The 24,315-nt window shown below is 34.3% G+C and overlaps 1 protein-coding gene across 15 annotated transcripts in view; it reads right to left on the bottom strand.

Annotated features, from left to right (window-relative positions):
• Positions 1 to 472: 472 nt before the first annotated feature.
• DOCK9 (dedicator of cytokinesis 9) overlaps positions 473 to 24,315 on the bottom strand; it is a 112,934-nt gene continuing 89,091 nt past the window's right edge. For 9 of the 15 annotated variants that reach the window (XM_027644848.1, XM_027644905.1, XM_027644954.1 and 6 more), the window contains exons 39-55: positions 22,538 to 22,653; positions 19,484 to 19,621; positions 19,006 to 19,188; positions 18,243 to 18,356; positions 17,888 to 18,103; positions 16,072 to 16,129; positions 14,133 to 14,239; positions 10,449 to 10,571; positions 9,981 to 10,094; positions 9,720 to 9,725; positions 9,286 to 9,321; positions 8,350 to 8,496; positions 7,336 to 7,546; positions 6,397 to 6,587; positions 5,089 to 5,189; positions 4,743 to 4,881; positions 473 to 1,700 (exon numbers count right to left, since the gene is read on the bottom strand). In XM_027644848.1, coding sequence (XP_027500649.1) covers positions 1,578 to 1,700; positions 4,743 to 4,881; positions 5,089 to 5,189; positions 6,397 to 6,587; positions 7,336 to 7,546; positions 8,350 to 8,496; positions 9,286 to 9,321; positions 9,720 to 9,725; positions 9,981 to 10,094; positions 10,449 to 10,571; positions 14,133 to 14,239; positions 16,072 to 16,129; positions 17,888 to 18,103; positions 18,243 to 18,356; positions 19,006 to 19,188; positions 19,484 to 19,621; positions 22,538 to 22,653 — 2,123 coding nt within the window. In that variant the 3' untranslated portion in view covers positions 473 to 1,577. Of the gene's footprint in view, positions 1,701 to 2,208; positions 2,217 to 4,742; positions 4,882 to 5,088; positions 5,190 to 6,396; positions 6,588 to 7,335; positions 7,547 to 8,349; positions 8,497 to 9,285; positions 9,322 to 9,719; positions 9,726 to 9,980; positions 10,095 to 10,448; positions 10,572 to 14,132; positions 14,240 to 16,071; positions 16,130 to 17,887; positions 18,104 to 18,242; positions 18,357 to 19,005; positions 19,189 to 19,483; positions 19,622 to 22,537; positions 22,654 to 24,315 lie in introns of all 15 variants that reach the window. The other 6 variants (XM_027644881.1, XM_027644933.1, XM_027644826.1 and 3 more) reach the window with 2 other exon arrangements.

Here is a 24,315-nt window from a genome sequence, read left to right as displayed (position 1 = left end):
AGAATTTTATACAAACAAAATTTTTTTCAGAAACATAATTGGTAAAAGCAGTTACCCAGCATTTCCCTGCCAGGATGAGCTGTTTTGGAAAAACCTTTGATGAATAATGGCAACATATGTGATTCATGCTACACTACAGAAAATGACAGGAACCTTATGTCATAAGGAATAGATGATTTCTACTGTTATGTGATGAAAAGTTTTGAAGACTTCCTAATATTAACTGTTTTGGTGAATAACAACTTGTAGTGACGGTAACATTCTACTTGTGTCAAATGTGATGGACTCAAAACTGATATCTCAACTAATAACCTAAATTCTCTTTATTGACAAAGAATATGAAGTAAACCCTAGAAGTGTCTGCATCTTATCTCACACTCAAGTTGCAAAAAGCCATTTTTTTTTGATCAAGATTTCATATTTCACAAATGTCAGGCATAAATCTAAAATTAAAAACCAGATCACACAGTGAGAAAAGTAACTACCTTTTTCCTTTTAATATAGATGTAATACAGAATGTTTAATTACAGCAGAACAGTGCTTCCAGTTAAATAAAATTAAAAACCTTTATTTCCCCCAAATATAAAATTACTAAATTAATGTCTTAAAAGAATAAGAATATGGAAAAAGCTTTAAATAATACCACCATTTACCACAGTAACCATGATTACCAATTACATACTCCATTGCTTTGGCAAAAAGGTTTTTTTCTTTTAATAACTGCATATAAACCTAACATAGCAAAGACTGTATACATCTTTATATTGCACTTATTTATATACAGGAATAAATGAACTGTAAAGTCTGCATATACTTAGAATGAGCAGATTTTCAAAATAAACTGAAAACAGAATGGTAAGGGCTGGTATGAATATTAAAAAATGATTAGAAATGTAATACATTTATGTACAGACTGTATGGACTGTATTAACAAACAATATGTACATAACAATTTACTACTATTGATACTGTAGTATAATTCAGTGTTCATTAATACAGACCTTTGGTTGTATTTAGTTGTTTAGTAAGATTTAAGCTCACATACCTCCAAAATGCAACAAGGTATAAAATAAAGCACAACAATTTGCCAAATGGTACAAAAACTACTATTGTCAGTTCCATTAAACCCCAAAAACTAGTGTCTCTGTCAAGCCCCAAAATAGTTCTTGTATTAGGAATCTCTATGTGCCATACACAAAAAGAACACCTGAATGTTACATATCTGCAAAATTACATCCCACAACACTTTTTTGTAATGTGCAATTCATTTTAATAATACTTTCTAATGAACAACAGAAGCTAGCTTCAACTTTATAATTTTCCAACACGCACTTCTGCAATGACATTGTGAACACTTTTAAATTTTACCAGCAACATTAAAAAATATATGTGCACCTCCCTTATTCTAAAAGACTATTACCAGTTACTGCTATTTGCTAAGTGTGCTCAAACATTCGTATGAATTATGCAGCTTGCACGTGCCCAACATTTAGCTTCGAGATCATCCTGAGTTTGCACACAATGAAGCCAATCCACAAATTTCGAAAGAAACGAACATACTTTCCTTTACAAAACAATCATGCAACTGAAGAAGAACTGGGCATCCCATGAACTGTTGTGCTTGTTGGAGTTCCACTTATGGCGTTGAAAATGTGTAGTGAGTTAGGCATGACACTGGCCTTTTCTTCAACCGGAGTAATCTTAAAATAAAAAACACGTATTTACAAAATTGTTACAAAATGAGACAAGCATTTATAAGACAGCTGATCAATTTCATGATGTGCTGCTTATCAACTCACCCTCCCAGTACTTTCTCAATTGCACAGAGCTTCTTAAGGCTGGTTACTCTATTCAGCCATCCTCTCCTAGGCAGGGGCAGTAGTTATTTCTCCAATATCAGTTCTCCTAACTTAGATATTACATTGTCCTCTGTAGAGGATGCTTAGATAGTTTCTCTCATTCCTCCTTTTAACTTTCAAAAGGAGATTCACAGTGACAACAAGCTCACTTTCTGCTCTTTTTTTGTTTTCCTTTCTAAACCTTAGAAGTATTTGAGTATTTCTTTCTTACAAAAAGCTATTGAAGCACCAGAAAGACTTCATGCTTAACAGCTATAAACAAATTGATACTACGATAAGAAATACTGTAAAAAAAAAAAAAGGAATTATTAGACAAACTAAGAGAACAGAAGTAGAGAAAACTAATTACCATCCCATCTGATCATATTGGCAAGCAGCAGAGGAGAAAAAAAAGAAAAATATGTTAAGATTCTTTTATATATATTTTAGAACAGAATATTTGCAGTTGTTAAAAACCCAGTGTTCCAATAGAGCTAATGGTTTATTCAATGAGATTAGAACAAACCCTGTGCAAAGCTTAGGGTTTCTGATTTTTCCCAGATCAGGCAATAGGCAGGCACATAAAGGTGACATCTTTCAAGGTTTCAATGAAAGAACCTGATGTTTCTAAGCCTTCAGGGGAGTTTTTGAAATTAGCTACTTCAGTGGAGTCTAATTTAAGAAAAAACAAACCACAAAACTCAAAAAACCCCAAACCATCAACACCATTGTATGTTTTAATTATTTACAACTAATGACATCTGTATAAAAAGAATACAGTGGTAGGCTAATAGTATATACTGCAGTCAGTGATGTACTTTGATATTGTGCTCACCCTATATATATCTCAGCTGTTTTTCTAAAAGTAAATAAAGAGAAGAAGGGGCAATGTGATTTACTCCTGAAATTTCAGGCATTACATGCTTTTTCTTATCATCAATCTTCGGAAATTCATGCACTTTAGCATTTTTTAAACATCCAAATCTAGCACTGAGTTCAAAGTATTTTTTCTTGTATACAAATTGTCATATTCTTTTACTTTTTCCTACGCCAGAGGAATGCTAATCTTGCCTTTATCATCAAATTATTTGACAAAAACACTTGCCTCCCTCTTCAAAAGGGGTATTCTGTACAGCTGTCTAATTCTCTCAAGTACTTTGTTCATCTTAATCAGCTTTCCAAACAGTTATCCTCCTTTCTAGAACCCTCTTCTGCATTCTGCTTTTCAATTAATCACATTGAAATATAGTCAAACTGTCCCATTATTGTCAGCTAAGCAATCTCTTTTTCTGTTTCATGGATCTTTCAAAACTGTTTTATTCTACATGCATATGTGAAAGGTACTGGGTTTTATTAAAAAAAACCCCAACCACACGAATTCTGGAAAAATGGTATCACTTCCTATAAACTTTGTTTCACAATATTTTCTATCATTGGTGGTTAAAATGAGTTAGTTTTGTCATAAGCTCTTCTCTGTAATAGGATATCAAAATAAGAGAATGAAAATAAAGCCTATGTGCTTGCCATATTCATATGCTTCACCATAATGATATCATATCACAGAGACACTCATAGCACAGTACCTGAGAAAACCATATCAGGAAATAACAGAGAGCAAGAAAGCATGTGAAGTGAACTTTAGACAAGCGATATTTCTGAACAGAAAAATATTGCCATAGAAGTTTTGGACACCATCTAAGCAAGGGTAGAATAAAGGCAAAACTCTCTTAGATAATCCTGCAGATAAGCTGTTATTCCATCAAGTTGACTAGATTTTTGAGCAAGTATTTCTCAGATAATAATAGAGTAATTTAGAGATGTCAAAAAATAGTAAATGGATAAAATCATGGTACACCTAAATGACGCAATCCTAAGAAAAAAAAAAAGCTGGAATATTACCAGCATGTTTAAATGTCAGATAGACTGAATGCCTCAGGTAGGTCTTAAGTTTGACTTTTCCTGTACAGTTTGATTTCTGAGTAAAGCCTACAGTGTTTCTGTATAGACAAGAGAAACCAAGAGCTCCTACTTCTATCAACTGATTGTGCAGACTAGGATGCATTGGTTCTTAGACTAAGAAAAGCTTCTATTATGGTCATACATCTAAGGAAGTCTCATAGATTTGTGTTTGAAAGGTAAAATATTATCAGAAAACACAGTTATTTCTTGTGAGGCAGAAATGCAGGTCTTGAGGGTTAAGAACTATTCTATGGCTCTGGGAAAAGGTTACACAAGTAACAGTGGATGTAAGAAAAGGAACCTTAAGTGATGAATATGATGAATAAAAATGTCAAGAAGGCAGGGATCAAGCATGAAACTTCAGCCCTTCCTGTCCTCCTGGAAATAATATCTTTGCCTTTGAAGTCAGGAGACATTTCTACTACAGAACCCAGATGCAAGGTCCTATGTTTCACTACACAAGAGTTCTGGTTTTCCTTCTCCCATATCTTTAGCTTGTCAGTAGTGGGCTTCCCTCAAGAAAATGTATTGAAATACCTCTTGAAAGATGTAACTGTTGCAAAAGTAATTGTTTATATCTCCAAAAGCTAATGAAAAAGGGCTAAACTTTCAGAATAAATCCCCCTACAGTTACCAGGAAGTACAGACTAAAATTAGCTTTTTGAGTCACTGAATAGAGACCTCTGCAACCAGACATATTAATTTAATTAAATATGGTTTATCTTTACTGTAGTCTTCCTGGCCTACAAAAAAACCAGGCTGAAAATTCACAAACAGAAAAAAAATTAAGGTCCACAATTTCATGACATGTTTATTCTCAGACAGAAAGAAAAAAAAAAGAGAAACAATCCCTTTGTATGAAGCACTACATACATCTTTCCTATTGCTTTTACATTATAGTTACATTCTGAATGATAATATGTATAACTTAATTTCAGTACATACTTGTTCATGCATTATTTCAGAAAGCTCTTTTGCCATTTCTCTGTAGTTGGCCTTCATTTCTTCTTGATATTCCAACTGGTCTTCCTTTATAAGTCGTTCATTTACACCCAGAGCATGGCCACAGGCTTCAACAAATTGCCTGATTCAGAGAAAATAAAGAAGTTTTCAATCAGAAATCCAAAATATTGATTTAAAATGTCAGTTCAAAGTATGTTTTAATGCAATCAGAACACTATAAAAGTTAAGAGTTTTTAAAAAATTCTTATGGTATGAGTCTAGAAAGAAAAGTAAACTTTTTCTTCCCTTTCCCCCACCTCCAAAAAAAGGCAAACCTACCACACCATACCTAAAAACTTCCTTTAGTAGCTTTACTTTATTGTCTGGATATCTTTTGGTGTTTGTGTCATCTAAGAAAGCTCTTGCATATGCTAATGGACCAGCATTAACCTAAAAAAAACAAGAATTAAACCCAAGAATTAAAACCAATTAAAAACAAGAATTTTATTTTCTTATGAAAACACACTGATTTCAAAAAAGCTGGGCTTCTAAACCAAGAAAACTGCTAGAGCTGAAACATAAGAGCAGAAGTGGTCTCTCCAGTAATCTGTATTAACCTCTCCTGGCACAAAGAAACCACTTCAGTGATGTGGCAACTGCAGATAGTGCCCATCTGTCACCTCTGCTTATGAAATTTGGGCGTGAAAATGAGCTAAATCTAATACTGTTTGGTCTGCTTATCTGTTAAAAACAGTTTTCCAAGTTGAAAATTCTGCAATAATTCATAGATGTTTAATTGCACTCTTATGGCAGCTACATGAAAAGTGGATTCAGTAAGTTCTGACTCATTCCTATTATTCCTTTATATTAACAGTAAGAGCCCCTCCCTTCTCACCCCAAACACTAGCCTGACAACTTGCTGATTCTGAAACCTTGGCTTGTTTTTCTTCTCTTTTCTGTTCAACATGAAAACTGTTCATTTCAGATGACTGTGCTTATAGTTCCTTTGTTTTGAATCAGTTAAAAAATAGTAGAGCAGCACTTTTGTCACTTCATTTTGAAGACCCTTACCATATTGATTTGTACATGTTAAAACTATTGTTTTAAAAACATTGTTTTTTAAAAAACATTTTAAAAACTATTGCTTTTAAACCCATGTACCCTGTTCTGGGGAGTCTGATGATTTCTTTATATGTTCAGTTCTTGCTTGCCTTAGGCAAAAAGAAATGTTGCACAGTGAGATTTTCTGCCACTGATTTCTTCCTATATTTTGTCACTCTCTATCTCGATAGGGATCCTAACAAAATATGTTGGACCTACTGTGGGCAGACCTACAGCTAGGCCAAATATGTTCATTCATCCTCCTATTCATCTGCTATTTTGTTGTAGTTTCAGCTTTACACCAAAACCTGGTGGGGCTCAGGCTGCAACAGATTCCAGAGATGAATCTTAATTCGGTCATGTAACTGTCTATGGTCAGTGTTTATATGACACACTTTTAGTGTTTTTCCTATTCAGGAAATAACTGCAAACAATGAGAATATTTCTAATTCAAGATGTTCTGGAACATACAGAATAGCAACTAATCACAAAATGCTACCTATATAATTTTTCAGAGACAGAAGCAAATGAAACAGCTGCATGGCAAAGGTCTTACCTGAACACTGACACTTCCCTGTAGCTTCAGCTGCAATTTGATCATATCTACTTCAGTTGAAGAGCAAAGCTGTCTGAGTTCTGCAACTTTTTTACTCATTTCATCAATGGCTACTTCAATTGGGTTTAGATCAGTATGGTGCTGGTACATTACTGGAATGCGCTTTTTCACATATGGGAAACAATGTATAGCTATGGACAGAAACAAGTTTACTATAGTTAGGAAAATGTTTCTGAATAAGGTGAGTTTTGAGACAATCTTATGCTAAAATCTCATTTTGATGTAATTAGTTGCCCAATTTAATAACTTATATATTATAATAACATATATATATTATAACTTACATAATTAGAAATAGTAATGTACAGGGAAATAAAACACTGAAAATGTAAATATGCACACCTTTACATTCATTACAGCAAAGATGGATCATTGTCATTACTGCTACGAACAACCACAAAGAAATAAACCATTGGAACTTAATTCATATGAGAACTGTAAAAAGAATTGCTTATAATTCACAAATCTCAAGAAGAGAAGAATCAAAAATAGCAATGCTGTATTTTCTATTTCCTCACAAGTACTGGCCATGGACAGCTAACGTTATAAAGTAACTTATTTGTTTTTACAACTATATTAATATAGAAACACACTTAACAGTGACAAAACACAAAATAGTCTTTTTCTAAGAGCAAGGAAAACTAGACTCCAGATTCACAATTCTTGAAACTTAAAGGAAAAAAAAAGATAATAATTTTGAGGATTCTCTACTGAAGAAACCAATCTGAAAAACCTAGTTATGGCTAAAAATATGAAAAGGATTTTAGCTGATAGCTATAAAGGACTTTATTAAGTGAAATGGAAAAACCTATACAGAACAGAATTAGACCATTTGATGCATTTAAATGCTTCCGTCAAAGCATTCCATTCAATCGGTACCTGTCAAAATAGTCCGTCGCTTACACTGCTCTTCTACTCCTCCTTGTCTTTTACCAGCTTGAGTAAAAGGCATCTCAAACATAAAGCGACGAATGTTATGAGTCCTTTCAAAATCTGTTTTTCTTTCTTGCAACTCTTTTTCTTCAAAGTATGGAATTACATGCGTAACTTGAATATATGCATATTTTGAATCTAAATCTTTAGGATTTACCTTAAAAACAGGACAAAAAAAATCAAATAGCTACATTGTGAATAAAGTGGATTCAATAGTAGTTACACAACTTTCAGAAATTAAATTTGGTCTCTTAACCTTTAAATGATTGAAAATACAGGAAATCTTCATGCCTTCACAGGGGTTTCCTGCTTTCAGCTTTCAACTATTAGGAAGACAAGGCAACTAGATGCATTACAACACATTGTGGATTTTTTTGTTGGTTTTGGTTTGTTTATTTTTTGGGTTTTTTAAAATCACTCATCATCATTAAACCTAGTCCTTGTATTAAGTTCTCCTCTCCTTTTAAAGTTCCAGTACTGAAATGCCCACCAATGCTGCACTCTCAGGCCAAGAGGCACGGAAAGTTTTGATCTTACGGATAGAATAAAGAAACAAAAGAGCCAGGAAATTGTAATAAGAGAAAATAAAGTCTGAGGTTGAGGCAGAAATCACCATAAAGTCCAAGGTTGAGCTGCAAAAAGGGAAAAATTTCCAAAGAATGACTGTGCACGAATGGGCAAGAAATATAGCTGAAGTTAACACAGAATATGATCATAATCCAAATTTGTTCTAATATACAGTTATTGTTTTGAGAGGTAACACTACAGAAATTAAGCTTTTTGGTTGTTCTAAAAGGCAAGCTTAGTAGGAGATAATATTTCTGTCATGCCTTTCAAATAGCAGTTTTTAGACACGTATGCTTGTGTGTCACATGACTAAGAGGCAGTGATCCCACAGTATTTCAAGTGAATTAGTGAAAGTAATATATTAGATTTTTTTAGAGAGAATAAAGATCATACTTTGCCAGAATCCTGAATCATTTTGACATTTTCAGATCCAAATTTGTCGGAGTAGAGTTTTTGGAGTCTTTGGGAAATTTCTGAAAGAGGTGTGAGTTTAGGCTCTTTATAGATATATTCCTTTCCATCTTCATCCTCAAAGAAACCCTGTAAAAAATGAAGTAATCAAAACCTTGGGGAAAAACATTTAGGGCAACGATTGAGATGGACATAATGTGTGTGGTTCAAAGGAAATATAAACATATAACATCAGTATTCAAGCAAATGTAAATAAAGAGAAATTAAAATCTAAGTAAAAAGTTTTCTTAAGAGAACAAAAAAACAACCGAAAAATGTAAGTCTCTACTACAACATGAGTGAAAGTAATGGAAACACAGAATTTAATTTTTTTAAAGTTTGTTGCAATCTTATGGTGTGCCAAGCCTTTGAGATAAGTCTCCTTCACTTTTATTTAAAAGTGAACTTGCAGCACTGTTTCACTCACCAAAACAGAAATCTTGCCCAACAGCACTATCTGATTCATAAGTGAGTATTTTGGCAATAGTTTACATAAAAAAAATTTTCCTTGTGTAGTAACAAAAAGTTAATTCCAGAAAAAAAAAATTTAATTACGCAAATATCTTAATTTTATGTTGTACTATATTGGTATATACTTCTTTATTTTATTACATAAGATTTTAAACCTGTAACTAAATGCACAATAGAGTACATGGAAAGTGAAACAGGTCGTTGGTTTAAAACAACAAGCCATGTCTGAGTTCATGTTTGAAACCAGAAAATAAATATTTTTGTCATAAGCGAAACAGACAAAATAGAAAAGCACAACATATCATGAATAAACACAGGCTAGATTGACAAAAATACCCACACCAAACTAAGGTGAAATGCAGTAGTTTTTACTGCATTGTTTGCTTTGTAAGCGGTTACTGTAATTACCTCAACATCTGTTTCACTGTCTGTAAACTGGTATTGCTATAAAGTTATAAAAGACAACAGAATACATGTGAAGTTATACTGCTCAGAGTATTTTACAATTCTCCATGCTCAGCTGAACAACTAAGCAACTGGGCTACGCACGTAGAAAGTGTATTATTTGATACTGCGTGATACCATACAGATACAGAGGCATTCTAGACATATATTAGAGGACATGAAGCTGTCCAATACACAGCCAGAACTTTGGTTTGAAGCATGCAATATTGATGCATAGAAAAGAGTGATCTGCTTTCTAAATGGAACTTAATGTTATTTTTTGAATTGCAATGGCTATTAATGCATACCAATCTAAGAAGCAGCCTTGCAAACCACACTGTAGCACTACAGACATTAAATCAATACATTGCTAAAAACTGACATTATAGAAAACTTACCGCTGCCTTAAGGTAGTAAATAAAAGAAGAGAAAGGAAAAAAGGCAAAAAATTTACTGAGGAAAATAATAAGAATTTTATCGGAATTGATATATGTTTTAAAATAAATTACCGATGGCGTTCAATTATTTCCTACAGAACACATTTCTGGTGCTTTTTATGTCATGGTATCAATACAGGAGATGAAACAGCACACCTTGTAAAATAAATTCAGGTTTTTCTTACTGTACAGAGCAGACAAATGAAAGTAAGTTATACTCACTTGTCCAAAGAATGCTACCCTGAAATAAGTTCCCAGCAGTCTCTTGCCTGTATGCATAACTTCTGTAACTTTACTGTATGCTCGATGAAGAGTGTCATATAAATGAGCAAGCCTCTAAAAACAAAACAACAACAAGGTAAAAGAATAAAGAAGAACTTTGCTACCTTAAAACAACAATAAATAATGTCTTTGTAGTTAGTAACAACTAAAACCATTGTTTTAATGAATGGCAGTAATAGGTTTAGCACTTGTATCAAAATGACAATATGCAAGATTAACTTGTAATTATTTATATTTAAAGAAAAACATTTTTAATTATTAAAAAGAAAACAAAAATTTCAACACATTTAAATTTCAGTTACAATTTTAATACTCTTGTTCTGTGATGTACAATGCCTCGTGCAGTTATGACTAGAAAATTCAGGGGTTTTTTTCTTCCATAGATATTACTTATGATGAATTTAGTACCTCAAAATCTCTCCGTTTTTCATAAATGGGAATTATAAGTTTATATATATCAGCAATGAGTTCATAGCGTTCTGCCTTCCAGAGTCCATCAGCACACTGCTCCAACAATTCCATCAGCACATCCTATATTTGGATACACATTTGAAAATGTAAACCAGTTCAGTACTCATGAGAAGCACAACAAATAATTATATCAAAGTTATTCCCAGCAAAAAGGGAGATCTTGCCTCACAATAATTATCTACACATAGTGATTTAAATTATTTTGGCCAGCAAAAATTGCAAAGGAAACAAAACAAGACAGAAGGGTTTGAGTGTACATACGTAATCTTTATATTTACCACAAACAGCATTTTTCATTTAGATACTCTTTAGACCTTCTTGTACCATTCTTACATCACAGAGGTGAAGCCAGAAGTTGGAAGTAACTCCTTTTATCCTTAGAAAGGATCTAATGCTACTCTATTCCATTGCCTCCCTTTGGTAGAGGACTAAGATAGCATAAAGACACCACTATGAAAAGTCAACTTTAATATTGAAAGCATAAATTAGACTGAAAAAATGCAACCCTTATCCGTGTGCTGCAACAGAGCTTAAAACATCTCCTCCTTTCCCCCCAGTGATTATGGGGGGGGCACAGACTCCTCAGTATCTCCATCCTCAGCAACCAAGTGGTGGGAACTGAAAGACCAGTGTCACTGCTGGACCACAAGGGATGTCCACACTGTTTTATGACATGAGTCTTAACTCAGACACCAGAGGGCACCCAAATGTAGCAAAGCAGTAAAATTTTGTTTTCACATGAAGAGCAAAAGCTTCAAGTGGGAGAGCTCATAGAAGGGAGAAAAAGAACAACATTTCTGAGCCACCTGTTTCAAAGCTTATCCATTCTCATGGGAAGAGTTTTTTTCCATATATCCAAGCAGTTTCCCTCATAACCTGTAAGAACAGCCTCTTGCTTTTTAATGGTGCACCTCTTGGAACACCCTGATTCTTCTACTAACCACCTTAGGAGGTGGATTTTTTCCAGTTTGTTGATACCTTTCTTGACTTTTGGGGGTCAGTGCTAGACACAAGATTAGAGATGGGGTTCCAAAAATACCAAATGAAAGGGAAAAACCCCACTTCCCTCCACTTCTTGACTCAATCCTCCCTCTAATACAATGCAGCATGAAGTCGGCCTTTGTTTTCACAAAGCCACACCAATGATTCCCATTTAACTCCTTGTCCACTAAAACTTCCAGGTCTTTCTGCAGAGCTGCTGCTCAGCCCATATTGATTTTTTGCCTTTTTTTTTCTCTGCAGGTGCAAGGCTTTGCACTTGCCTTTGTACAACTTTGAGAGGATACTGCATTCCTGTGAGGCTCTTTCATTTACCCATCTGCAAGTTAGAATAAAGCCTCTCATGGAATGTCATAGGTAAACAGCTGCTTAACAAAACAAATGCAGTAGCTTTGTTGAAAAAAAAGCAGCAAAAAACAAACAAACAAACCAACCACCAAAACCTACACAACCCCCAAAATTAAATTTTGGTTTTTTTTCAACTGGCTAGCTTAGGAAATGAGTCAGGTCAACCCTGACCTGAGAGAAAATTATTTTAAAATGAGAAATAAATTGAGAATTCTAAAATTTAAACTTTTAAAATGAGAAACCACCTAAAGTTTTAAGACAAATTTCTCTTAATTAGGAAGATTTTATATAAACTGGAGAATATGAAAGATGTTTTGTCCCTTTTAGAAACAAGAAGGGATTCTCCTGATCCCACAATACCAGTAATTACTCTTTTGGAGATTTAAGAAACTAGCAAACAGGGAAATCTCAAGTTTTAAAAAAGAAATTCCATATGCCTTGTTACCATATACAGGAAGAATTCCCATCAGAGCATTATTTTGCGCAGTAGTAGTAAAATACAGCTTGAAAGATATGTTTCCACTTTCTGACTTCTGTAACCAATTGATCTGTCATATTATTTTTTTTTCTTAGACAAATACAGTTCTGCTTACCTATGAACATAAATGATTATGTTCCTATTCCTTAAGCAACTAGACTACCTGTTTTGAAGTACTTCTGTAAAATACTAACAATCATAATTTATCCATGATTTTTAGTCTACTAAACCCAAACAGTTCTTCCTGATTATTACTCTTTATTACTATTATTACTTCTTCCCTCTTATTACTGTTCCCACATTTCAAATAACTTTTAGAAGTTATCTGAAAAACAGTAAGTTTTTTCAATATTTAATCAGTTAGATTACTACATGGTTAAGTTTAGAAAGGGTTGCATGCAGGGAGAAATGAAATTTGGCTTGGTTTGATACTTCTGCAAGCTATACAGGCTTATAATTTCAATCTTGGCTTACTTCCGTTCCAAGGAAATACTGAGAGATGGAAATAAATTTGTGTAGGGTTCAATGACCCAGAAAAAGCAGTATATTGTTTTTGCAGGGACTGACTAATGAGAAAAAGAATAAAGCCACTCCAACTTAAAAAAAAGTACAAAAGAATTTAACTCTGACAAATGGTTTGGCAGGGAAACACTAACAAGAATTTCAAACAAAACTTTCCATCAGCAGTACTCACAAGAATTCCTGCTCTTTGTTAACCTAGAGCAGCTTGCATTTTCCTTTGAGTAACATGCTAAATTCCATGCTGGATCAGGAGAATCAGTGATTTAAAAAAATAGCACATAAATTAAAAAAAAAACAAACCACAAAACAATCTGCTATTGGTTATCGTTGGAAAGAAAAAAGCACTACATTTCCCATTTCAAGTAATCAAAACTCCTGCCTTCCCAGAAGAAGACAAGTCAACAATTTCTGTGGCTGTTAAGCCATAGTACCAGAACTTAGGGCTAAAACACTGGTACCCTAGGCCTAAATCCAGGCTTAAACCACTGGGTCTTTTATTTGTTCCTTCTAAATCTGTTAGTACAGCCACAGTTTGCACTGTCAAATAATTTTGTCATACGGCTTCACCACACACTAACTAAAACACAAAAGAAAATATTTTTATTGTACAGTTATGCTTACACACCAGGGATTTTTCCAACACAGCTACTGCAAGTAGTGGGCCATCCCTCTCTTCCCCAAGTATACCAGCAAATACATAGTGTAGATGTAGCTCTTCATGAGCAAGATTATTTAAAATATTTTTATATAGGCTTCTTACTAGTAAAATTTTCTAGCACAGATGGATCAGCAAAGACACAAGGCCAGAAAAAACACAAGTCTGGTGTTAGGAAAACCACTTCCATTGTTATGGCATATTTGCTTAGGGAAACTGTAAACAGCAAAAACCAGTAAATACATTTTCATGATTGTTGCTGCAGTAACACTCTAAATCAAAGTCAGTTTTAAAAAACAATAGATCTTGCTAACTCTAATAAATAAGCCACATTAATGTTCATCCAGTCAAATAGCATAAAACCCCATTTTGTTTACTTTTTTCCCAGAAGTGGTATTGAATTGATGTACTAGCACTTTATTTAAAATACATGTATAAATTCTCTGAAGTTGGCACAGCTCACAGATATTTTTTATTTCAGTTTTAGGATAAATGTAGTGGCTAAGAAAACAATTATTATACCCTTCATATTAGTCAGTCTCCAGATTGAAACATAAAATTTATGAAAATGCCCAGCACTTCCACGTGCATCAATTCTAACACTTTTATGTTTACTTACTTCATTGAAGTGAACATCTTGCATTCCAACATCCTCCATCATCGAAGCCTCTTCATCTATATTTGGTGTGATTACTCTGAAAGCAGTACAACCTTGCCTAAACATCCCTGGCATTAAAAAAGAAATATAGAAAAATTTACTTTTCTTCAGCAGGATGACATTGGGCCATTTTGTGATTCTTGATAAGGCAGAAACCATGTTTAAATATACCTACCAACAAACAAACAAACAAATAAATAAACAGATCAGTCTCCCACTGCATGATTAAAATACAAGACCTCACATCACTCCGTATGTATAAATAGGTTTCGAGAAACCAGTAATGTTAATATGTGGACTCTTACCTACCAAAATAAGTAGTTTGAATCTTCCTACTTTTTCTTAAACTTCTGACTAATCTACTCCACCCTGAGTCTAAGGTACTCACAGTAACTTTTACAGTATTTAATTAAACTACTGTGAAGTCATGCTTGAACTGTGTACAGGAAGAGGCCCTGGCATATCAGTTTTTCCAGTCTTAATGCTATGAATGGACTGACGTTAACTTTACAAAATGATCAAAGGATGGCAAAGCAGATTATTCATATACAGACAAGCAGGAAAAAACCTAACAAAATAGCAATCTAACTTCCTTTAGTGAAGAAAAATAGTTAGCAAAAATGGAGTATAAAACGTTCCAACATGAAACCTATCTCTTTTACCCATGCTGTTTAGCTCTTTTTTCATTACATCAGATTGTTGAATTAAGAAACCAGGATTTTTGACCAAAAACTATTAATTAAAGCCTCAAGAACAGTCACTAAATAGTATGGAAGCACAAGGATTTGCATATATTTATTTCATAGCTCCTTCCTACAAAGATTCATTCTGTTGAGGTAGGAGTCTGAGCAGAAGTTTTATTGAATGATTGCGTCATATGCATGGGGTTTTTTGGCTCCTGGAAAAACCACAGGTAGAAGTTTGACCCTTTTTATTACTGAGTGGAAATAAGTCTTATAAGACAGTATACAAAAATACCAGAACACCCAAAGGATTCACAAATTAATACAGATTATCACCAATTATCAGTTACTATCAGGCTTCTGACAGGACATAGTAACTTTGACAAGCAACTTCATTGCAGATTTGGTCTCAGAAGCTTCTGAAATCATTGGGGCAGAGGAGATAGCCTATACACTAAAGTATTTGGCAAGAAGCACAAAAGGAACGGAGAAAAGGTATCTTTTAGACTTGTGACTTTGCTTCATTTTCAACTGTCATGCAAAGGCAAAGCTAAAAAGCTGTGAACGTGAATTTGCCTACAAAACCAAAACACTAGCGCAACATCTTAATCACTCTTAATAGATTCCTGAATTTTTCTCCTAAAGATGTATTTTTCTTAATAAAATCCATATAAGCTTTTATTCTCTCAAATCCCTGACTGAGAACCCTTCTGTTCCTATGGATGAAGGACAATTTTCTACCCTATCTCAAGGGTCATCAGAACCCGCTTTTACAGAGAGCTGCTAGCACAGAGTACCAAGACAAGTGAAGTATTCTGAGCATTCTTATCACTGATTGAGCACCTGAAAATCTGTACAAATTTATTTTGACTTCTCTTGCAATGCCATGTTTCCCTATAGGCAGTGAGAGACTGCTTGTTGAACAAGAATATTCACTGCTAAGTTTGCTTTAGAGAGGATCTGAATTCAGCAATTAGCAGCTCTAGTGTAAAATTAAAATTTTTACATTCCTAAAAATTTTACTTCACCTTCATCTGTAATGCTGCCCCTTAGAAATGCAAGTATACTCTTAAATATGTGATTAAGCTACCTAGGTAGGTCGAAATTTTTTCCTTGGTGAAAAATGAAATACCTACAAGTTTCTCAGATAAAACTATTGATTTTCCTAGACTACAATAAGAAAATACACACAATAAAGTAAGGTTTCAAAATCATACCTTTTCTTGTGAGATATTCTGCAACCAGTGCTGCTACATGGACATAGCACATTGCTGCCTAAAACAGAAATAGTAATCTTATAAAATACCATTAAAACAGAACTATTAAAAACAACATCTATAAGAAGAATCCTAGAATAAGACAATTTCTTCAGTTTTTTGCTGGAGATGTCCTATGACTATCGTAAAAATTCTCCACCTCATTTATGCAAAACAATAACTGTGCAAGTGCACTCACTCTTTCTTTACCAGAACACTGAATAACATGGGCAGCAGTACACAATCTAAGAGTGATCATGGATCACAAATTACAATGTAGGAACATCATGCTGTAACAAAATCAGACAAATCTTTCCTGGGATGTATTTTAAGTGTTATGTGAAACAAAAAAAGCTATTAATTATTCTAGTCAACATTTGGTGGTTCTTCTGCTAACCTGTTTCGTCTGCCTTTTGGCTTCAGACCTAGAAAAATGTAGAAGAAACTGGTGACAGACCATTTGAAAGCAGCAAAAGCCAAGAGATCTGATCTATGAATGGAATTTGAATCTATCTATGAATTTGAATCTGATCTATGAATTGAAATTGGTTAGTGTAGTTTGGACAACAGAAGAAAAAGAAGGGGGACAGAGAAATCTTCAGATACTTGAGATGCTTTATGAAGTTGACATTGGCCACCTTTCTCCACAGAAAGGACCAAAAACCCCAAAGATTCAAGATTCTTATTTTACTAAAGAGGCTTGGGCTTTCAGCAAAATGTTATTCTAATTGTAACTATCAATTGAACTGTTTACATGTTTACTGAGGCTGCACAATCTCAGATAAGGGAGGCAAAGGAAAAAGGTAAGAATCTCCCAGAAATTCTAATACATACTTTGTATAGGGTTGAGCTTGGTGATTTACAGACAACCTCATCTAGTTGCATAGTCAAAGATTCTAAGATTTTAATATAATCAAAAACAGATCTGAAAAGGACTAAAAGAGCTTGTCTTCTGAGAAAGCTGAAGTTGTTCCCTTCAAAAGACAAGCTAGTAACAGAGTACTGTATACACCTTCTGTGTTGCTACCATATAGAAGAAGAGAATTCTAGTGCTAAGACCTGAGTTAGAAAGATAGCACCTTTTATTTCCTGGAGATATTTACTTGCTTACATGCTGCTAATTTTAACAGATATTTATGAAATTCAGTGGTATCATACAAAGAGATTTACTTTCAGATGGAACAAACTTCTAGAAAGAGACAAAATTCACCTGTCTCCTGATAAAATACTTACATAAAGACATATAAAAATTCCAAATCTCAATTCCCCTTTTTGCTAGAATTAAATATTTTAACAGCACAGTGGAATCAGATAGCTTTCTTTTTTCAAACAACAAAAGAAGTTATTTGTCAATTTTCAGAATATTAGGAGTTTTTCTAGTATGCAGTCTGTAAAAGAATCAAGCTAATTCTAAAACGCAACTGGAGGGGAACTCAAGGAGTGGCTTTAAGTGTTTTAGCAAATAATAACAAAGCTATTTTTAAGCAGAAGGCCTGTGTCTTCCATGGCTTGCATTGAGCATTCCATTCTTAGTAGCGCATCAGCTACAGCAATTAAACAAGTTCCTTGCATTAATAATCAGAAATTACTTACAGATATACTTGGGTAGGACAAAAACTTATCAGCTATTGAAACTAATCTACTAACAATTAAAACTTATTAAAAATAATTATTACATTGCACCCTAACTACTACATATAATACATTCAATGTCTAAAAAGATAAGCTTAAGCTTATTACAAACCTATAACTAGTTTGATTTTTTTTTTTAACTTACCTCTGAAAGATCTCCATTTTTAACATGGATCCTTGCCATGCTGTCTAACCACGTCTTCCTTAGTTCAGGTGTACTAGCATAAGATTTTGCCAAGCTGTACTGGAGGTCTACAAGCATTTCTGGATCATTCTCATGCTCCTTCATCTGAGCTGTAGCCATCAGTACTGTACGAATCCGTTTTGTTAAATCCTTAACGTCAGATGGGAATGTAGTGTGCTAAAACATGAAAAAGTTAGGTTAACTACTACCTTCCCTATTCTTTGCATAATAAAATGATAAAACGTAATTGCAAAGGATGCTGTGAAAGAGTCTTCAAGCATCCTTCTACAGTATGGAAATAAGAATAAAAACAGACCTTTATAATTCTGTCGTTATTGGCACAATTATTGATGATGGAAAGAGACTGCTGGAATCTAGTTCCTCCAATTCCAACAACATCAGCAATTAGCTGGCTTACTGAAATAATAACCTTGACAGAAACAAATATCTTGTTAGAGCATATTTAATGAAATACCCTTGAGATGTACCTATGAAGCAATTACAAAGGAAGTTTTGTTCTTTTTAATTGAAAAATTATTCTCTTAAATAAAGTAATGTTTGGTGTTTTTTTCCAAATTACTCGAACAATAACATGGGCAAGCAAAAACAGCCTTGTGTAATTCAACGCACAAGCATCCTTTGCTTTAAAGATTGACTGCCAGGTAAACTAGCAAGAGGTCATTAAATTGGCAAACTAGTGTTCCCAGCTTTGCCAGAACACACAGTTTCCCAATTATTTGTTTTTAGACTTTTACATGCTTATTGCTGCATTCCTTTTCTTCTTCAGACACAATGGGGTATGCCACGTAACAATCAAAATAACATCTACAAAGGACATTTGCCACTGACAAATAAAAATTATTTCCCATGAAACACAGGATCATTCAACTGTTTCTAAGTATTTCTTTGTACTGAACATACTTTTACTGCCATCTCCTTACTCTTAGTACCAGCCTTGCTTGAACCCTTAATAATATCTTTTATGTCTTTATCTGACAGGGCTTTGCACGTTGGTATGCAACTGAGCATCTACAAATACAACATTTAAAACCACAGAAAAACAAAGAAAATACACTAACTTGCAGATGTGTTCTAACAAAAGACTTCTTCCCTGTGTAGTCAAAATTATTCCTCATTAAAAAGTACAGTAACTGTGAAGCTTCAGTACGAATTGAACTCAGTTTGGAATTACAATACTTCAGAATTTCATAGCACAGTGCAGAACACATATCAGCTCTACCTTCATAAAACGTAGAAGGAAACTGAGGAAAAATAAGAAAAGAAAGAAGTTATTCACTAAAACTAGCTTCAGGTCTTGGTAAAATGTCAAGAAAAATACATATATATTCATATCCTCAATCTGTGGAAAAAACCAAGAGTTAGAGTAGTTTATGACACAAAACAGTTTTTATAGCAATTCAAAGGACAAGTATTCCACACTGTTGTTGATTACTGACAATTTTAATTTGGGATGTTAGTTCTTAAATTCTTACATAGTATATTGTTAACTAAAGAACTGGACAAGTACTTGAAGATTAAATTTTTTAAACTTCTTACCTTATAAATAAGTGCCCTTAAAGCAATGAAGACATTTTTCAATGCTGTTTCAGACTGATTCTTTTGAAGGAAGCAGAGGTATACATCAAATACTTTCTTCATCAGTGGATTATGCCCATGATCAGTCAGTAGCTGATTCTTTAAAATGATAGTTAGAATTTAGAAGTTTTGTACAGTGATACATTTATACTACTCTAAGAACATACACAGATCTTCAAAAAGTAGGACATTTAAAAAATATAATCTGCATAGTATTACCAAGATGTTTAATAATACAAACATATTTGAATTTTCATTAGATATTTCTAACATTTTGTTGATTTTGCTTATAAAGAAAGTGTTGTCTTCTGAATAGACTTACAGAACACAATTACTTTTATCAGTTGTCAGTGTCAGAGACTGAATTTGTATCTCACTGGATTATTTGACTGATGGGTTGAATAAACCATGGGGGTGTGTGTGGGGGAAGAGGCTAAGCCTAGGCCTACAGCCAACATGGTGCAACCATGCAGAGCACATGGTAGGGAAAGCCATGTGGCCGGGTTGCCAATTAGGCTGCCTGGTGGCCCACCCACACCACGTCCCCATGAGAATCTAAGTGGCTGTGGCACCCCTGACTTTGGCTGGAGGGACAGTGAGTGGCAGTCAGCCAAAGGTCCAGCATAGAGGGAGTGACCACAAGAGTGAGAGTCTATAAATAAACATGCATGGGGTCTCCATACCCCTTGGCCTCTGCCCTCCTGACTTGTCAACATGTAACCTCCAGAGTGGTAAATACACCTTTCTCCTCTCTTTCTCTCTTTATTCTTTCTTCTCTAAATCCCTCTTCCTTACTACTGTGGGCAACTTGTCTGTATTTCATAGAATCATAGAATCAGCTGAGTTGGGAAAGACCTCTGAGATCATCAAGTCCAACCCTTGATCCAACACTGCCATGGTTACTAGACCATGGCACTAAGTGCCACATCCAGTCTCACCTTAAAAACCTCCAGGGACGGTGAATCCACCACCTCCCTGGGCAGCCGATTACAATGCCTGATTAGTCTCTCTGTAAAAAATTTTTTCCTAATATTCAACCTAAATCTCCGCAGCACAGCTTATGACCGTGCCCTCTTATCCTACTGCTGGTTGCCTGGGAGAAGAGACCGACGCCCACCTGGCTACAACCTCCTTTCAGGTACTTGTAGAGAGTGATGAGGTCTACACCTGCACCTCCTCTTCTCCAGGCTAATTCACTTAAGTTATGGGTATTTCACTTAAGTTTGTGTTTGCTGGGTGTAACAAAGGTTCTCTTACTATAGCAATGCTTGCTAGTGTCAGTAACATGCTGTAATGTTTTTGTGAAGTTGCATGTTATTTCTGTTAAATCCCTTCTGCCAAAACCCGTTTTCTCAACAAATCATAAGAAATCTCTTAGAGAAAAATGTGTAGTTTTATTCCAGATGTGAACTCAAGGTACCAAAGAATCAAAAAGCTTTGTGTAGGTACCAAAGAGTCAAAAGGCTTTGTGTAAACAAAATCTCTTGAAGCCTGAAATAAAAGTGTAACACCAAGTAAAGCGTAGAGCTTCTAAACCGGGTTGTAACAGTTAGCTAAATCAATTCCTATTATAAGTTATTTGAGCGGCACACTCAAAGTATTAACTCACTTTGGTGGAATTTTCTCATAGCAGTTCCTCCTACTACAACATTATTCTACAAGGTCTTGCACCTTCTGCAACTCACTTCTGTACTCTCCACTCTTCTTTGCCATTACTACATATGGGCATCCAGGTGGGCCGAGGGTAGGTTCAGATTGGACATAAGGAGGAATTTTTTTTTTACAGTGAAGGTGGTGAGGCACCACAATAAGTTGCCCAGAGAAGTTGTGGATGCCCACTTCATGGGAATTTTTCAAGGTCGGGGAGGTGGGGCTTTGAGCAACCTGGTCTAGTGAAAGGTGTCTCTGTCCATGCAGGAGGGTTGAACTAGATGATCTCTGAAGGTCCCTTTTAACCCCAAACATCCCAAGATTCTGATTTTATGTATTTTAGTGCAGTTTATTGAACAGAAGCTCCTGATTCTCCTACCTGTTCTGTTTGGATCTTTGAGACCATTCTGGCATACTCTTATCCTACTTTCTCAACATAAAACACACAGACAGCCTTGAAGGATTGTCATTCCAGGCACGATGGGTCGATAATTAGAAGATTAGTGTTTATTCTACTTTAAATCTTTATAACTAGGTATCTTCATTTTCAATTCTGTCATAAGATCTGTGGACAGAACTGGCTCTAAACTCTATTTAATTACATTACTAATAAAAGGAATCTCATTATAAATAAGCTCATGTTTTCATAACTAGGTAAGACACTAAATTTGATTCTTCAAGCAAGGATCTGGATACACTGCTCTAATTAATTAGTGGAGAAACAAACTAAAACTATCATCTCTATGATCTCTCCTTTTTATAGCTTCACCTCTTAATGTCTGGAAAATCTCAAAAAAACAGACCAAAGGGGTAAGTAAATGGGCATCCTATATAAAGATTCCATGGGAGAGCTACAGTAACTGATAAAACTAAAAAGAAGATTTATTAGTGGACAAACTGAAAAAAAAGTTACAGATGAGGAACACACACAAATTACTATTAATGAGTTCAATTAATATAATAATCAGCCAAGTTCAATATAAAAGTCTGACAGTATCCAGATACGGTTTTGCCATATAATAGATCTTTCACCTCACGTGGCCTTTAAAAGACACTTTTACCACTCATATGAGGTAGACACTAAAACTTCTAGAAATATTTTTAAGAAGTTCGGATGAGGAAGGAGATTTCCCCACAGATTACTGCTGAACAGTATGGAGTCTGTGTATGATGTGTAACCGAAGCCAAAGCATTTTGCTTTGATATATTATCAGCTTTTACATGATACAATAATGAAATACAATGCTAGAAAAGCTAAAAAAACGCTATATTACTAGACTGTAAAATGTAACTAAAAATAGTTTTTAAAAATATTTCTTCTCAAAGATAATTATGGGAGAAGTTACCATCAAGTCATGAACAAACCTTAAAAGCCATTGTGAATAATGATAGAGTATCCAGAATTGTAAGGCAAACTTCGGTGGCAACATTTGCTTCAAGTAAAGACTGGTGAAGGACATCTGCATCTGAATGGCCATAGCCTACAGAAATTCCAAACAAAGTGTAAGTGCTGGATACACTCATTTAAATGTTTCTTATTTCCAAAAGACTTGATGAACTAGGAAAAGATTAACAAGTAAAAGCCTGACAGAAGTTAGTCTTCAATGCAGAAAAATAATTCATATTCATTTAAATATTTTTCAAATATAGACAAAGTTATTCTAACATAATTTGCACATGATCATAAAATATATTAAGTGAGAATGTCAACAATAGAAGCATTAAACAGCAGTTAAAACAATACGTGATATTTCATATATATGTGTATACATACACAGGTGTATATATATATAAAGGTACAGTTATATATATATATACACATATATATTCATAAAATAAGTACTGCAATAGGATGAAGTTACAGCTGAAAATACGTAATTTTGGTAATTTAGTGATGTTATAATGGTCTCAAAGTTAATCACAAGTCAACCATGATGAAAATACAAAACAGTAAGAGCTGCAGGAATACAATCACCTACTTATACGCAGCTTAAGACCCAAGTAATGAATTCTGCACTTGTAGCAATACCATGCAATAGTTCTGAATTTAATAAAACCATTTTATTGCTTCTAGCTCCATACTGTATTTTGATAATAAAAAAAACATATCCTGCTTCAGCACTGGTTATAATATGTCCCTTATGTTCCCTAACACCAGTCTTCAAGCACCAGGTTGACAAATGTGCCCAAGGTGCTTTATAAAAATTTGGTCTGGATCATGTTTATATGTTAGATTTATAGTCAACTTAGCATCACCAAATCAATGACATGGATGACAAACTTGTTGAGATCAAGGAAAGAATGGAAAAAATTACATATTCTTTTATAATGACCCTTGGCCACTTCTTTCTGCACCTTCTTGCTTCCCTGGCTAAACTACAGATGTATACCCATAACAGCCAGTTTCTTTAGATTTATATATTGTTTCTTCAAGCACAAAACTATACTGAAATTTCTCAGAGATAAGATATATCACTTACACCATTATTTCAGTTCTATTGATTGCTTAGATGATTAGAAAGGGAGAAAATAAGTTGATAATTTACACAAACAGACAACTGTCTTGCCAAAGAATCCTGATTTTAGAAACAAGTAAAGCAACTATTTCCACCAGATACTTTCTTCCTTTATATATCCTATACAGAATACCCACAAGATTATTGAAGATCTGGACACTACTTTGGATACATGATACAGGCAGACTGACAACCAAACAAAACTAAAAGTTAGACAACAACAAGACCAAAGATATAAAAATCAATTTCACACTTGACTGACTTTTACAGTAACATATTTTCAATTTGTAAAACCTTGGTCAATACAAGGCGCGATATCCTGATATTCATTAAACGTCCATTAAAAAAATCTCTATTATCACTTTACACAAAATTATCTGTATGAGACACCTTCCTTCAAAATTTCCTTCAGATGGAAAAGAAAAGAAAGTTTCTTTTTACATAAGCATGCATTTATTAAAATCTTTCAGCTCATTGTTTCTTAAAAAATCAATAAACATTGTTGAGTTCTAGAAGTATGAAATCTCTTTGCACAGGGATTTGTGATTTCCCAGAGACTCTTTTCTAAGAATTGGTTTTTATCTACAGACTATTGTACCGTATTGAATGTGTAGTCACATAGTGTAA

The sequence above is a fragment of the Corapipo altera genome, unplaced genomic scaffold (genome assembly GCF_003945725.1).
Source record: "Corapipo altera isolate COAL_440 unplaced genomic scaffold, ASM394572v1 0, whole genome shotgun sequence".
Lineage (NCBI taxonomy): Eukaryota > Metazoa > Chordata > Aves > Passeriformes > Pipridae > Corapipo > Corapipo altera.
Note: the sequence above shows the minus strand (reverse complement) of the source record. Positions and strands in the feature narration are given on the sequence as shown.